General features: G+C 51.8%; 1 protein-coding gene across 1 annotated transcript in view; it reads left to right on the top strand.

Annotated features, from left to right (window-relative positions):
• The window catches only part of MYO18B (myosin XVIIIB), a gene marked incomplete at its 5' end in the record, with an annotated part of 249,320 nt that overhangs the window by 18,172 nt on the left and 214,195 nt on the right, over nt 1-16,953 (top strand). Inside the window, 8 exons of the mRNA XM_046025552.1 lie at nt 95-1,357; nt 1,908-1,974; nt 2,691-2,803; nt 4,021-4,197; nt 9,037-9,235; nt 10,569-10,711; nt 11,513-11,613; nt 11,936-11,999. Coding sequence (XP_045881508.1) covers nt 95-1,357; nt 1,908-1,974; nt 2,691-2,803; nt 4,021-4,197; nt 9,037-9,235; nt 10,569-10,711; nt 11,513-11,613; nt 11,936-11,999 — 2,127 coding nt within the window. The remainder of the gene's footprint in view (nt 1-94; nt 1,358-1,907; nt 1,975-2,690; nt 2,804-4,020; nt 4,198-9,036; nt 9,236-10,568; nt 10,712-11,512; nt 11,614-11,935; nt 12,000-16,953) is intronic.

Raw genomic sequence — 16,953 nt, forward strand, 5'->3', positions numbered from 1 at the left:
TGGGATTAAGGGAGGGTAGGGTTGCTTATCTTGTTTGGCCCAAATCCTGCAGGTCAGCAAGGAGCTAAGTGTGGTTGTGGCCTCTCTCTCCTAGACCCCAGAAATTTCCACTAGCCAACCCAAGAGCAGGTCCAACAGTGGCGCCAAACCTGGAAACCAGCAAATTAGCCAAGGCAACCAGTCAAGCTCTCCGCAGAACTCCAACATTCCAACCAAGGAGAGCGAGGGGGCCAGCCCCACAGACCCTGTGCCAATGACCAGCATCAATGGCGAGAAGCCCCAGGAATCGGGCACCGGGGGGACACCGGCCAAAAAACCCGTGCCCTTCAAGAGAGGTGTGCGGAGGGGTGACGTGCTGCTGATGGTGGCCAAGCTGGACCCGGACTCGGTCAAGCCGGAGCAGCGGGCCCAGCCCCCTGACGCTCCCACCTGCAAGACTGCACCCCCAGCCACAGACCCCGGAGGGGAAAAAAAGGGAGGGACTCCTGGGACTCCTCGTGGTCCCCAGGCTGGCACTAAGGACACGACCCCAAAGGCTGAGAAGACTCAGACTGAGGGTATTGGGGACCCAGGAAAGGTGCTACCAACTAAACAAGGTGCAGGGAAGAAAGGAGGCGAGGACTCCCAGACCAAAGGGCCGAAAGGGGGTGAGGTCCAGGGGAGAGAGGGGCCATGCGAAGGGGAGAGGCAGGAGACAGCAGAGAAAGGGGGAGGGGACCCCCCAAACAAGATGGCAAAGGGAAATCTCTCCAAGGAGGGTGGTGAAGGGAAGGGGGCTGGGGCCCAAATCCAGGTAAGAAAGTGGGGAGTTTCCCTGGGCAGAAGGAGCAAGTGGGATGGTCCCCAGAGTAAGAAGGACAAAGAAGGTACGCTCCCAAGAAGGTCAGAGAAGACAGAGGAACCACAGAGCAAGGAGGACAAAGTGAGCCAAGGGCAGGGGCAGCCAGGGAAGGTGGGGGAAGCTCCCGGACAGGTAGAGAAAGTGGGGGAGCCTCAGAGTGTGCCTGGGAAGGCAATGGAGCCCCAGCCTAAGGTAGGCAAGAAAGAGCAACCTCAGGGTGAGTCTGGAGAGGCAGGTAAAGCTAGGGGGAAGACAGAGAAGGGCCGTACAGCCCCCGAGGAGGTGGGTGCAGGCAGAGAGATGCCAGCGCCTGCTGGGAAGGAGGGCCAGCTGGAGAGCAGAGGGCAGAAAGCTGGGGAGTCCTGCGTGGGAGCCGATGATGGGGCCGAGGCCCTGGAGACGGAGCCGGAAGGACCCAGACTATCTGCTTTGGAGGGCCAGGCAAAAAGGCCTCAGACTCAGAAGGAGAGTGAAGAGGGGCCAGACCGGCCCGAGGGGAGTAAAGACTCGGATCAGGTGAGGGACTGCAGCCCCGGGGAGTGGGGCGGAGCAAGGGGGACCCTCCAGAGAGAGAGGGATGGGAAAGACCTGCCCCTGGGGGTGAATAAGGCAGGATAGGAGATGGACAGGGAATTGGAGAGGGACGGCCCACTCAAGAAGAGGGCATAGCACTTCCTTTTCGATACGCTGGGTTCTGGAGGCCCCCACTACCCCTGTCCTGGAGGAAGATTCTCCACAGCATGAAGGAGGTCCCAAGGGTGGGAGATGTCCTCTCATGGTGTCACATGGTATTCCCTAAACTTGGGGTTGTGCAAATTGTAGAGTGCTCAAAATGCAGATTCCTGGGCTCTGCCTCGGAACCTCCATTCAAAAGGCCAGGGGTAGGGCCAAGGCATCTCCCTGAAAATAAACAGCCCCCTCCTTGCTCTCCCTTGGGGAATTCTGATTTCAGTGGTCCCAGATCACACAGTGAGAAACTCCCATGTAAAGAGTTCTCCGCTGACTTGGTGTTGGGGGTGGGGCAGGCAGTGTCCTCTTGGTCTGATTTATGTGATCTTTGCTTCAGGCTCCCGAGGACAGATGGTATGAGGCAGAGAAAGTCTGGCTGGTTCAGAAGAATGGATTTACTCTTGGTAATCAGGGGTGTTAGCACCTAAGTAGGGGAGGGTCTAAGTATTTTCTTCTCACGCCCCCTCCGCTGCTAGTCATATTTGCTAAATCACAGTTTGGGGGGAGGGTGGGTGCGGGAAGGGAGCAGTCGAGTCTAGGGTAAGAGTCTGTGGCTTTTGGATTGGGAAGAGTTGAGTGTCATTTGACCCACCCAGCTGATCTTTCCAAAGGCAATTGCCCCTCGGGAATTCATTATTTAATGAAGTCATTAATGCCCTGAGCATTGTTTGGCTCCTCTAGGGTTCCCTGAGGCAATGAGGCATAGCGCAAATGGCCAAAGAGATTTCACCTCACGAGCCTGCTTTTGTCCTTTGTCGAGCCTGCTTTTGTCCTTTGTGACCACACTCTACTGAGAAGCAATTATGTGTCCCCGCCAGAACACAACTGTGCAGAGTGATTGATTAGTGATGTCTGCCATGGACCCTGGAAGGGGAAGGGGCAGCCCATATGGCATTGTCTCCCCTCCCAGGTCTAGATACAATATGGGTCAGTGCACTTAAGTACCAGGGTGCCTACCCTGAGCCTGGCACTGAGCCAGATGATGAAAGCCCAAGTGACCCAGACTCAGCTTCTGTCCTCAAAGGGTTCAGGGTCATAATTTGATCCTTCTATAAGCTCTGTGCTCTGACCATTCGGCTTAGAGCCTTTCTTTCTCTCTCTCTCTGTGGGCTGTCACCAGCGACTGTGCTGAAGCCAGATGAGGGAACAGCTGACCTACCGGCAGGAAGGGTACGACTTCTCATCGATGCTGACAAAACCATCACCGAGGTGGATGAGGAGCATGTTCATAGGGTGAGCCCTACGTCCCCCTCCCCGCCTGCTCCACACCTTCTTTCCCCAGGCCTGTACCTGACTGCCCACATTGGAGGGAGTGGTAAGGAAAACCATCATCGACCTCTGTTGCTCTCCTGGCAGTATATTGTCATGGGGTCGTTGCTTTATCCCAGTGTTCTCTTAGCGAGGACACAAGAACAGACATATGTGTCAGAACTGGGAGTTCTGCTTGATCCAAGAAAGTGCTTGCTTTTCGTTTTATGGACATTGCAAATCCTACTACAATGCATGTTTCCCTTTTCACCCTGGCTGCCAGGGAACTCAGAGCCAAATGTGCAGCTATAGCTTAGGTTTCAATGGCCTATTATTTGGGGGTATTAACTTTTCTTTTGGTTGAGAAGCCCAACTACATTTTTATAATTTTTGTAATACACCATAAATCTTTTTGAGATTTAGAGTCTAATGATGGGGAAAAAGGGTCCTGCCCTGGTCCTTTTCCATCTCTCACAGCCTACTAATCAAGATGTTTCTTCCAGCAGCTCCTTGTGGGTCTCATTCATTATTCCTCCTTTTCTGCCCTCTGCTGGCCCCAGGATCTTTACTCTTGCTGGTATTTACAGTTTGTAGTGGGCCCATGTCCACTGACCTGCGAGGAGCCCAGAGCACTGGGCCCAGAAAACTCTCTGAAGCTGGAAAGAATAGTAGGAAGGCTTTTAGAATGGCTGCCCCAAGGAGAAGCTGCAGTCATCCCTTGCTTCTGGAAGAATTTGGGCATATTTCCAAAGGATCAATGCATGATGGGCTATCAGAGAAATGGGGCTGTTTGGCCACTGGTCTTCATCCCCGAGTCTCACAGAACACCTGCAGGACTCCCTGGCAAGACCCAGAGAGGGGGCACCAGGCATGCACACTTGCTTTCTCTGGAACAACCCCCTTCTTGCGGTGTTTGAGACACGGGAGGCTGTCCGAATCTTGCTGGCTCTCTTTGGAGCCTCTCCCCTCCCTGGGCAGTGACGGCAGGGTTGTCCTTATTTCATCTGTACGGTTCTGTTTCTCTCTCTCCAGAGTCCTCACTTTCTGTCCTGGTCCAAGGGAAACAGCTCTCCAGGGAGAGGGTCACTGGGGCCGTGCGTGCATGCCAGAGTGCGTGCGTGTGTGTGTGTGTGTGTGTGTGTGTGTAGGGGTGATGGCAGTGGTATGGAGGCCCACAGGACACTTTGTGTGATGCTTCACAGGCCAATCCCCCTGAGCTGGACCAGGCTGAGGACCTGGCCTCCCTTGTCAGTGTCAACGAATCGAGTGTCCTGAACACGCTTCTCCACCGCTACCGGGCACAGCTGCCTCACACCTTCAAAGGGCCAGACCTGATCGTCCTCCAGTCCCCAGGGCCTCCAGCGCCCTCTGCAGGCAAGGTGAGCAGGACCATGGGGACTCGGCCCTGGCAAGGGCGCCTGATGGGTGGGGTGGTGCCCCCTCTGCATCTCAGGGGAGAGCAGGGGGCAGCTGGAGCCCCCTGCAAACCTGTCTGTAAGTAGCATCCTGCCAGATAGAAGATCTGGGGCATTGTGTGCATCGTGGGCACCGAGGACGACCTGAGCCCCCTCCAGAGAGGGGAATGATGGATGAATCAGGGCTGGAAACAAACAGGGGCATTAAAGACTATAATCATGACAGAAATATTGAACGAATATCAGCTCTGGGCCAGGTACTACTTCAAGTACCTTTTCAGAGTATCTCAGCTAATGCTCACGCACCCCTGAAAAGATAGGACCTTTACCTGCTGCCTGCTGCGGACGAGATCTGCGGGGCCAGCCCTCCGGTTCCGCAAGGGGGAGAGCTGGGGGTGAAACCCAGGTCGCCAGCATTTTTGCGCCCCAAACCCCATACTGCACATTCGAGAGTCCCAGACACCCACATAAATCGGGAACCAGAAGCCCCGATTGATTCTGCTTTTCCTTTTTCCCCCCTCCCTGCAAAGTGGAGAAATGCCCGGTTTTTGACGAGACAGTCCCAGAAAAGGCAAGCTCTCAGCGCCCCCTTGTGGCGATGCTTGCAGCCACACCCTGGCCACCTGAGCCCGAGTGCCTCTTGGTCCCCCAGGCTGTTGATTGAGATACTGAGGGAGAGTCTCCTCCATGCAAGGCATGGGGGGTGGGGGGTGGGGGGGTGGGGGTGGGGACAAAAGCAGGGAGGGAGACAGACAGCCTGTCCTTGCGGTGCTTCCGTTCTGGAGGGGGAAGACAGGCCCCCACTGACAAAGACAATGGTGGGTAGAGCAGCTGATTGCTGGGGAGAGATTGGGGAGGCCAGGACCAGCAGGGACTGATCACAGCAGGTCTTCCACGTGGCCGTAAGGATTCTGGTTTTTGCCTTGAGCATGATGCCAGCTTCTGGGGGGGGGGGTCTTCAGCAGAGGTAGGATGGTCTGCCGTGCTGATGGAAATGGGATCTAGAGCAGGCTTGCTGGAGGTCTTACCTGGGTGCCGTGGCGAGGACTTCATGATTGGGGAAAGCACAAGCCTCTGGCACAGTTCCTGATACCCCCCAGGTGCCTTGGAATGATCTCGACCTCTCTTCGGCCTTGTTCTCATCTGTTAACTGGGGATGAAAAGCTACATCTTGGGGTGCCAAGGGACAAATCTATCCATAGCCCCTGAATGATGCTAAATTCCATTAAAAAACGGGGGGCTAGCGGTTCTGAATCTCCCTTCAAGACCCCTCTTCTCCAGGACATCCCACACCACCCTGTCACGTGCTCCCCAGCCCCGCTGTCTGGGGGCCTGTGCACCCTCCCCTCCCTTGCTGTGAGGGCTATGCTTCTGCTAGTGCAGCCTCAGGCCTCCAAGCCTCCCAAGAAGCTGCATGCTTCCTCTTGCTCCTTAGAAGCCTCTGAGAGATTTTGTACAGACCCCTACAGTGAGCCAGATTCTCGCTGACTGTTCTGGACTGAGACATTCTTTACAGAATCTGGGCTGAGAAGCCGAAAGTGCAGGCTTTGGGAATATGCCTTGTAAGGAGTTAGGTGATGCCCGGGGCCCTGTAACTCTGGGATGGGGATGGGACCCCCTTAAAGGTCCAGATTCCCAAACCCAAACCTGAAACCCCTTTCTTCACTTTGGCTGAATCACACGTGGTTCCTCCAATGGCCACCAGGTGGGAGCAGTGACCTGTGGTGAGCCTGGGCCTGGGGCCACCCCCAAGATGGGCTTGGTGGAGACTGGGGCGCGGCGGGCAGGGAGGGCTCTCTCTCTGGGGATGGCTGGGAGTTGAGTGTGTGCCTGGGGGCGCAGGGTGCGTGGGTGTGAGCATGGGTGTGAATGTGTGCAGTGTAGACGTGTACAGCTCTGCGTAACTGTGGCCTCTGCCACCGTTGGATGTGTGTGCCCGTGAGCACGCTTATGTGCCAACATGCAAGGCATGTGTGCATACGTGCATCTGTTTATGTGCACAGGGGCCTGGATTAGGAGGGTCCTCCCTTTGTCCTTCTAGCCCCCCGCCCACCCTGAGGGGGCTGACAGGTGGGATAGCCTGTTCCCTGAACTTCAGCGTTTCCAGAGTGGGAGGCAGCGTTGGGATTTAGATCCCAGAACCTTCTGCCTGCGGCATGCCCAAAGCCCGTGTCCAGCCAGTGTGGGGGCGTGTCCTACCTTTGCCAGCTCTGGGGATCCTGCTGGGCCCTGTTTTTTGTGTCAGGACATGGACTCATTATTGTGTCTGGGTGTCTTGGGGAGGGGAGGCCAGCCGACGACTGGGAGCGGCCCTCAGCCCCTGGCCAAAGGTCCAGGTGAAGGGAAGAGCCGCCATGTGGGGGTTTGAGCCCCTGGCCCTGCTAAGGCAGTGGAGAAGGCAGATGGGGTCTCGCCGGGCCCTGTAGTCACCTACTTGTCATGCCAGGCTTTGGATGTCCTCCTCCAGCGGGGCCCACTGCCCCGCCCATTTTGGTGCCTTTCCACTGACCACTCTGCCTCCTGTCAGCCTCTTGCTTTCCACCCAAAGGCCACGCTAAGCAGACTTTTGTCAAGGTCACCAGGGGTTTCCCTGTTGCCAAACACATTGCCAAATGCTCCAGTCTCTGGTTTTCCCTTACTTGACCGCCCCACTCCCCAGGGCATTTGGCATAGCCATGCCCCCCTACGCCTGCAGACCCTCCCTTCCTGAGCTCCAGGTCTCCCCTGTCCTGGTTTTCCTTCTGTCCTACAGGACCTCCTCCTCAGCCTCCTTCCCAGCTGGTCTCGGCTGGTCTCCCTGACCTCCCCAGGACGCAGTGCCTGTCCCACACCTCTTGTCTCCTCCTCTTTGTTTATTTATTTTTAAGATTTTATTTATTTATTTGACAGAGAGAGAGAGATCACAAGTAGGCAGAGAGGCAGGCAGAGAGAGAGAAGGGGAAGCAGGCTCCAGGCTGAGCAGAGACCCTGATGCAGGGCTTGATCCCAGGACCTCGAGATCGTGACCTGAGCCGAAGGCAGCGGCTTAACCCACTGAGCCACCCAGGGGCCTCCGTCTCCTCCTCTTTAAACACCCACTTCCTTGGTGATCTCATTCAGGGTCATGGCTTTACAATGTCTCCAGTGAGATCTAGTTTGATTCTTTGTTTTCTTTATCATCTGGCTCTTCCCCGCAGAAAGCAAGCTCCATGGGGCAGGGATGTTTTGTTTTAAGTCAGATTCATTAACATATAATTTACATATGGTTTGATTCAGCCTTTCCAGCCTGCAGACCTGTAAGTTTCAGCCACACATGGGTAGTTGGGTAACCAACTGCGCCATCAACTGCAGGGCCGTTCCTAGTCCTCTGGTCCCCGTATCGTCACCCTCCATTCCCATGTCCTGCCCTTGGAAGCCACTGATCTGGGGTTTTTTTTTTTCCCTGTCCCTAGAGTTGGGCCTTTTCTGAGAAGTCATGTCATTGGAACGGTGCAGCCAGTCACCTTTGAATTGGCTTCTTCTACGTCCCACCATGCATTTCACGTTCATCCATGTCACTGCAGCCACTGGCCCGTGGTTTTTGTATGGCACGTGTGCCCTGGCCTATCCACTCACTGGGTGACCCGCTGTCCTGGTTTCCCCAGGAAGGAGGGGTTTTCTGGGACAGGGGACTTTCAGTGCTCAGAGGGTGATGGCTGCTTAGGTTCTTTCCCTCGTTAAATGGCACTTTTTGCCAATGGTTGTTTCTAGTTTCCGGTGATTTTGAATATATGTCCAATAAAACAGGTGCCACCAAAGGTTTTTGGTCGACACACACAGTTATTTCTCTCGGATTAATACTTAAGAATGGGATTGCCAGGTTGGAAGCTGAGCATACATCTCACTCTTTCCCAGAGTGACCGTGTCATTTTAGCCTTCTTACTGGCATTGTATGAGAAGTACAGTCGCTTTGTGTCTTCGCCAGAACTTGGTAGTGGGTGTTAAAAATTATTTTTTTTTAAAGATTTTATTTACTTATTTGACAGACAGAGATCACAAGTAGGCAGAGAAGCAGGCAGAGAGAGAGGAGGAAGCAGGCTCCCTGCTAAGCAGAGAGCCCGATGCGGGACTCGATCCCAGGACGCTGGGATCATGACCTGAGCCGAAGGCAGAGGCTTCAACCCACTGAGCCACCCAGGCACCCCTTAAAAATTATTTTTAAACTTTTTTTTTTAAGGCATTCTAATAGATATATAATGGTATCTTTTTGTGGTTGGTAGGGCTTTTCTTTACCCGATTTGTATAGTGCTGTGCCCCCCAGTGCCTGGAACAGTGTCTGACATGCAGTAGACACTCAGCAATTTTTTTTTTTTAATTGAGTGAAGAGTAGATGAGTGGCTGAGTGGATGGCTGAATGGAGTGAAGGATCTAAGGTATTACCTAAAACTGTTATGGCAAATACATGGCATACATAGCACTAGTTACCCCATGCCTCTTTCTATTTCCATGGCAGACATTACTAATCAATCTTGCCATTTTATCAAGCTGCCTCATTCCTGGCACGTACTATCCAATAATGAGTTAACACAAGCCTCCGGGGAGCAAGAGAGGAGATCCAGACTCGGAGTGGGCTCAAAGGCTGCTGAAGGACTCACAGTGGGTCGGGGCAAGACTAGACCCCAAGGCTGGGCTTTTGCTGGTTACATTCAAGACTTCTCTTTCAAGGCTGGGGTAGGATGACAGGACATGAATCTGGGCTCAAGGCTGGGGTGGGGCACTGTCTTGGAATGCTCCCTTGGCTCCGGCCCGGGTGGGAAGACTGAAACCTAGGATATCTTCCTGCAGGTGCCCAGGGGCCGCCGGGATGGCCTGCCAGCCCATCTGGGCTCCTTGGCACAGCGGGCATACTGGGCGCTACTGAGCCAGCGGAGAGACCAGAGCATCGTGGCCCTGGGCCGCAGTGGTGCTGGGAAGACCACCTGCTGTGAGCAGCTCCTGGAGCACCTGGTGGCAATTGCAGGTGGTGTGGATGGCAGGGTCTCAGGTATAGTGGTCTCCAGGGGACGGGTGTTGGGGGTGGGTTGTGGAGGAGGGTGGGGAGAGTTGGAGTGGGCACTGGGTTTCTCCTCCTTATGTCCATTCAGCTAGCATTCACTGAGCATCAATGGGCAGACCCTGTCCTTGCTTCTGGGCAGGGCCACCTGTGGTTCATTGGACAACCTTCCTCAAGATATTCACAGCTATGTGCAGAACAATCATCATATACTGACACTGTTAGAACTAAACGCTTGCCTGCTATGTGCTGGGAGATCATCCTAATAAATACATAAACCTATCATTGTATGATGTAAATGATGTGCCCCTTAGAAAAGGTGTCCTTGTGCAGTGCACAACTTGCTCAACTGGACAGAGGACCCGATAAGTAAAGACAGAAGGGCAGGGCCTATGCTCATGAGGATTTGACAACCAGAAGGGAAACTGAACTTCATATATATTCCAAACTTGAATGTTCTGCACACAGTGCTGGCAGAGCTTGTTAGGAGAGAGGTGGGGCAGGAGGGAGCCCAGAAGAGTGAGGAGTGGGGATTTCCTTGGAGTGGGGAGTGGAGATTTCCTTGAGGTAATGATGTTTCAGCTAGGCTTTAAGGAGAGATGTGGGTACTATGATTATCCCCATCTTCAGATGGGGTATCAGAGACATAGAGAGGTTGACTTGCTCCAAGTTAGATAACTAGCAAAGGCAGAGCCCATATTCAAATCCCCTTACTACTGTGTGTGCTGCTGTCTCACTACAGTTGTTCCAAACCTTTATCAATCACCTGCTCTTCACCCGACTCATGTTAGGGGCTGGGGATAAAATGGGGAGAGGCACCAGTCTTGGCTTTCTCAAAATGTAGTTCTGCTGAGAGTGGATGTGTTGGAGGTTGGCAGTCAGGATAGGCTGTACCCAGGTGCCTGGCACAGTGCCTAGCACATAGTAGGTACCCAATAAATAGTTGTGGAGAGACTGGAGGGCTTTTCAAGGCTGCTGCTACCCTGTGAGCTCCCTCAGAGTAGATCTGAGAATGTTCATGCTCTGCCCTTCTGCGTCAGGCCTAGGCAGCCCCTGTCATCGGGCTGTATCTATCCTGGCCCTGCGTGTCTCCCCTTCTTGACTCAGTCTTGCTCTCCCTGCACCCTGCTTGCAGTACACAGCCCGGGCAGCAGCGAAATGTGTGTGGTTTAGTGCTGAGCTGGAGAGGTGGTGGGGAGCCTGCTGGGGCTTGGGACCAGATGGACTTGGACCGGTGAAGTTGCCAGCAGGGAAGGTGATCCTGTGAGAGGTGGGGTGGCAGCTCCTGGGCCATAGGTGACGCCTTGCCCCATGCCTCCAACAGTGGAGAAGATCCGAGCTGCTTTCACTGTCCTCCGGGCTTTTGGCTCTGTGTCCACTGGCCACAGCTACAATGCCACCCGGGTCGCCATGGTGATGTCGCTGGACTTCAATGCCACGGGGCGAGTCGCGGCCGCTCAGCTCCAGGTGGGTGCTCTGGGCAGATGGGGGTGGAGGGCCCTGGGTGCTGCAGTGTCCCCAATTCCACCCAGCAGAGGTCACGCCTCCACCTGGGACCCTGGCATGTATCCTAATGGTTGCGGATCCCCAAGCCATGGTCCCCTCCTCCCTCAGCACCCCGGAGCATTGCTAGCCCGTCTGCACCTCCGAATGTCGCCGGGATGAAATATTCATGGGTAAATACGTAACCCAGCCTCTCATTAGCTGGCTCTTAAAAGCGTAAGCTGAAATTAAACAGACGCTCGCCAGCCTTCTGTGGCCCTGCTGTGTGTAACCAACACATGGTCTGTTTGTTCCTGTCTCCACGATCACCTGTGCCGCTCCCCTTCCCACCTCAAACATGCAGCTTGAGCAGAAAATAGGATTAGGTTATTAGAAGGATGGTTTGTATGCTGAGCTGGGATAATTTCCAGACTCAAAGAAAACTCACCGGTGCCAAATAGTGCTTTTTCTGTCCCAGCCCTGCAGTTCCCCCGTTAGTCACCACTTGGGTCAGGTTGGTAAGCTTCTGTTAAATACGAATATGTTGGAGAGTGGCTCCATTTAATTGTTATTACCTTTGGATGCTTTCATCGGAATGAGCTACAGCAGTAGTCGAGTCCCCGAACGGGCTCTGAATCAGTGGGAAAAAGGAGGGTGCAGGTTCCATATGGAGGTGTCTGACAGAGCGCGGTCCCCAAGAGTGCCTCAGGGCAGAGGGGTGCCCCGAGGGGTCCGCCATCTGGTGTACCCTGCAGGCCAGCCACGTCCTGTCCATTCCTGTTGCAGACAATGCTCTTGGAGAAGAGCTGTGTGGCCCGGCAGACAGAAGGGGAAGGCAATTTCGAGGTTTTCTCCCAGATGCTAGCGGGGTTGGACCTGGATCTCAGGTGAGTGATGGCATCTTTGAACTTTGCAGGCGGCCAGGACTCATTCAGGTCGGCTGTTCAGATATGACCCTGGAGCACGTTAGCTTCTTGTCCCCGGGTGTATGTGGTTTATGTTCTTCATGCCAGGGCTTTCTGGCACTTAGGAGGGACCACAGAAGGGCAGGGAGTGCAGAATATTCCAGAAATGGGACTAGGGCCCGGGGCAGGCACTGGGGCTATCCGGGCCATGGCAGGGAGCCCTCTGTCATGAGGACTATGCGCTCTGCCAGGCCCCTGGCGTGGGCAGCCCCTCCCTGACTTCCAGTCCCTCCTCTGCTTCCAGGACAGAGCTGTACCTGCACCAGATGGCAGAGAGCCACTCCTTCGGCATGGGCATATGGCCCAAGGTATGGAGGAGGTCCTTCTGAGGGGTGTGCGGATGTGTGGGTCCCCGTGGCCAGGATGGGAGTGTGATGGAGGGGTTCCCTGCGTGACTCTTCTCCTTTGCCCAGGGGGGACACCGTTGGCAAGGACCGGTCGTGTGGGGGACACAAAGGCTACCTTTGTGGGGCCTGGGCTTGTAGGGTAACTGGGACTTGTACACATAAGGGGAGCCAGAAGGTGGCATATGGAGAGGTAAGCGTGCAGGCTCTGGGCTCAAACCCTGCCTCTGACCCATATTAGCGACATGACCTCACCCCACCCTCTCTGAACATCTGTCTCCTTTTCAGGCAAATAATGTGAACAGTAGTATCTGCCTCATCGGGTCGGGGTGAAGGTAAAAGAAATGATGTACACAAAATGTGGAGCACAGGGCTTGGCCTAGATCTATCACTCTGGTACACTTAATAGCTATTACTGGTGATTCACATGGGTGGGGGCAGTCCGGGACAGCTTCCTGGAAGACATGCTCTGTGAGTAGGACCTGGAGAGGTGGTAGTTTCTTGTTTAAAAATAAAAGCAAGATGTTGACTTGTTTGCTTATTCTTTTCTTCATTTATTTATATCTTACCAATTGTTTGTCTGAGTCGCCCCCTGACCCATCACCAGCTCCTGGGGCAGGCCTGTGCTAAGTGTTGGGATTATGGTCTCCATTCATGAATTTTTACTCAATCCGGAGAGAGGGATGAGGGTATTAGTGCAGTCGTGAGATACGAATATGCCAGACTTGCCCAAGATGCTGTGGGCACCAGAGAATAGTTGAAAGAGCTTCTTGGTCTCAGTCAGAGAAGGCTTCTTAGCTACAGGGACATTGGATAGGGTTTTGAGGCTCAAATAGGAGTTCACCACAGAGAGGAGGATAGATAATGTGAAACTCTATGAATTGTGGACTGACCAACAGTGACAGAAAATAGGGCAGTGGTTGCCTGCGCACTGCGTGGGGCAGGAGGAGGAGGAGAAAGGGTGATAAACAGGAACTTTTGGGAGGTGATGGATTGATGAATATGTTCATTGTCTTTATTAAGGTGATAGTTTCATGAGGATATGTATCAAGCTTTGTCAGATTATACCTTCTCAGGATGAGTCGTTTAGTTTTTGTCAATTACATGTTAATGAAGCTATCTACACATAAACACACACACACACACACACACACACATGCAGACACGCACACACACACACACTGCTGGGTACTCTCCAGAGTTACCGATTCAGCAGGTCTGGGGCAGGGCCTTGGAATCTGCATTTTCCCAGGTTCCCAGGTGATGCTGCTGGTGCTGGTCCAGGAACCGCCCCCTCTCTAAGGACCACTGACATGGAGCTGATTTCTGCGGTAGGAGTAAGAGGATGCAGCTGTTCCATCTTTAAATTCTGGGGGCTAATCCACTCTTCCTCTGACACCCCGTTTTGCTGGCAGGAGTCCACAGTATGGTTTTCTTCCAGACCCTGTCTCCCCATGATTGGGGAACTGTTAGGACCCCAGATCTTGACTGTGACTGCCCTGGATGAGAGGCTGTCCCAGCACTGGGCTTTCCTGTTTGTGTTCGTGAACTCTGGCCAAATGTATCCATTTGAGTGTGCAAGAGGATTGTTTTTGAGGAGAAGAGCTCCAGCTCATGGTCCTTGTGTGCTCTCCCCAACCTGACTTTTTGTTAACAGTCTGCACACAGGAATGGGTCACAGCGGGAATCTGTGTCAGGCAGGCTTCTGAAGTAGATTTCTTTTTTTATGTGTTTCTGGGGGGGTGTTTTCTTTAGACCAGTTGATTTGCGGAAACTGGTAGGGTGTTCCTTTGTTCTCTCTCTGCTACCTGGCAGGTGTCCAGGGAAACTTTCCTCCGTGTTCTTTTTTTAGATTTTTATTTATTTATTTATTTGACAGAGAGAGATCACAAGTAGACAGAGAGGCAGGCAGAGAGAGAAGCAGGCTCCCTGCTGAGCAGAGAGCCCGATGCGGAACTCGATCCCAGGACCCTGAGATCATGACCTGAGCCGAAGGCAGCGGCTTAACCCGCCGAGCCACCCAGGCGCCCTTTCCTCCGTGTTCTAAGAACAAAAATAAAATCTGAAAGCTCACTGTTTTTTGATCCCAGCCTGGGCTAGTTTTCTGGGGCTGGGTGGTCCCAGTACTATCTCAGTAAGGGCATGATCACCACAGGAAATAACACCCCAAGAATGGGAGTTGCTAAGTACAAGTTCTCCAAGTTGCCAGGTTGAGCACACAAATATACAGGATGCCCAGAACTTCATCTTGTAACTGACCGAATGTACAGCATGAGGACAATAGCTCATAACTGTGTTTATTGCGTACGTCGAATTTCCTAGGAGAGTGGATCTTTTTTTTTTTTGGACTTTTAAATTTTTTATTTATTTCTTATTTTTTTTATAAACATATAATGCATTTTTATCCCCAGGGGTACAGGTCTGTGAATCGCCAGGTTTACACACTTCATAGCACTCACCATAGCACATACCCTCCCCAATGTCCATAACCCCCCTCCCCCTCTCCCAAACCCACCTCCCCCTAGCAACCCCCAGTTTGTTTTGTGAGATTAAGAGTCACTTATGGTTTGTCTCCCTCCCAATCCCATTTTGTTTCATTTATTCTTCTCCTATCCCCCTAACCCCCCATGTTGCTTCTCCATGTCCTCATATCAGGGAGATCATATGATAGTTGTCTTTCTCCGATTGACTTATTTCACTAAGCATGATACCCTCTAGTTCCATCCATGTCGTTGCAAATGGCAAGATTTCATTTCTTTTGATGGCTGCATAGTATTCCATTGTGTATATATACCACATCTTTTTTATCCATTCATCTGTTGATGGACATCTAGGTTCTTTCCATAGTTTGGCTATTGTAGACATTGCTGCTATAAACATTCGGGTGCACGTGCCCCTTCGGATCACTACGTTTGTATCTTTAGGGTAAATACCCAGTAGTGCAATTGCTGGGTCATAGGGTAGTTCTATTTTCAACATTTTGAGGAACCTCCATGCTGTTTTCCAGAGTGGTTGCACCAGCTTGCATTCCCACCAACAGTGTAAGAGGGTTCCCCTTTCTCTGCATCCTCGCCAGCATCTGTCATTTCCTGACTTGTTAATTTTAGCCATTCTGACTGGTGTGAGGTGATATCTCATTGTGGTTTTGATTTGTATTTCCCTGATGCCAAGTGATGTGGAGCACTTTTTCATGTGTCTGTTGGCCATGTGGATGTCTTCTTTGAAGAAATGTCTGTTCATGTCCTCTGCCCATTTCTTGATTGGATTGTTTGTTCTTTGGGTGTTGAGTTTGCTAAGTTCCTTATAGATTTTGGATACTAGCCCTTTATCTGATATGTCGTTTGCAAATATCTTCTCCCATTCTGTCAGTTGTCTTTTGGTTTTGTGAACTGTTCCCTTTGCTGTGCAAAAGCTTTTGATCTTGATGAAATCCCAATAGTTTATTTTAGCCCTTGCTTCCCTTGCCTTTGCCGATGTTCCTAGGAAGATGTTGCTGCGGCTGAGGTCGAAGAGGTTGCTGCCTGTGTTCTCCTCAAGGATATTGATGGATTCCTTTCTCACATTGAGGTCCTTCATCCATTTTGGGTCTATTTTCGTGTGTGGTGTAAGGAAGTGGTCCAATTTCATAGGAGAGTGGATCTCTTTTATTTATTTATTTATTTATTTATTTATTATTTGTTTATTTTCAGTGTAACAGTGTTCATTGTTTTTGCACCACACCCAGTGCTCCATGCAGTACGTGCCCTCCCTATTACCCACCACCTGGTTCCTCAACCTCCCACCCCCACACCCCTTCAAAAGCCTCTGGTTGTTTTTCAGAGTCCATAGTCTCTCATGGTCATCTCCCCTTCCAATCTCCCACAACTCCCTTCTCCTCTCCATCTCCCCATGTCCTCCGTGTTCTTTGTTATGTTCCACAAATAAGTGAGACCATATGATACTTGACTCTCTCTGCTTGACTTATTTCGCTCAGCATAATCTCTTCCAGTCCCGTCCATGTTGCTACAAAAGTTGGGTATTCATCCTTTCTGATGGAGGCATAATACTCCATTGTGTATATGGACCACATCTTCCTTATCCATTCATCCGTTGAAGGGCATCTTGGTTCTTTCCACAGTTTGGCGACCGTGGCCATTGATGCAATAAACATTGGGGTACAGATGGCTCTTCTTTTCACTCCATCTGTATCTTTGGGGTAAATACCCAGCAGAGCAATTGCAGGGTCATAGGGAAGCTCTATTTTTAATTTCTTGAGGAATCTCCACACTGTAGGAGAGTGGATCTTAATTGTTCTCGCCACACACAAAAATGGTAACTATGTGAAGTGATGGATGTCTTCACTAACTTCATTGTGGCAGTCATTTCAGAATGTGTACCTGTACTAAATCATCTCATTGTACACCTAAAAATACACAATTTTTATCTGTCCATTATAACTCAGTAAAACTAAACAAAATATATATCCTACAGGATGACCAGTTAAATTTGAATTTCTATGTGATAGAATAATTTTTTTTTAGTATAATTATGCCCCAAATATTGCATGGGCAGGCCTGGAGGCTGCCTGGAGGAGGTGAGCTGGAGATTGAAGTTGGATGGGGCAATGAGGCGAGCATTCCTGCTCTATCAGATAGTGCAGGGGGATAGACTAAAACAGTACCCATCGTTTGTCAGAGATTCAAATTGAACTATATGTGCTGCATTTCTACTGGCAAATCTATAGCTCACTTCATCCCTGGCCGAGTCTCCTCCTCCTCCTAGCTGGTCCCGCGGACTCAGATCAGTTCTGCTCTGACGTCATCTGTCTTAAGGTCCTCCTTGCTCCCAAATTAAATGAGAGGAGGTCCATCAAGTACTTGGACACTCAGCTTGTATTATCATGATTATGATTTGGATTATTATTCACTATTACCTTGTA

The sequence above is a fragment of the Meles meles genome, chromosome 12 (genome assembly GCF_922984935.1).
Source record: "Meles meles chromosome 12, mMelMel3.1 paternal haplotype, whole genome shotgun sequence".
In the NCBI taxonomy this organism is placed as follows: Eukaryota; Metazoa; Chordata; class Mammalia; order Carnivora; family Mustelidae; genus Meles; species Meles meles.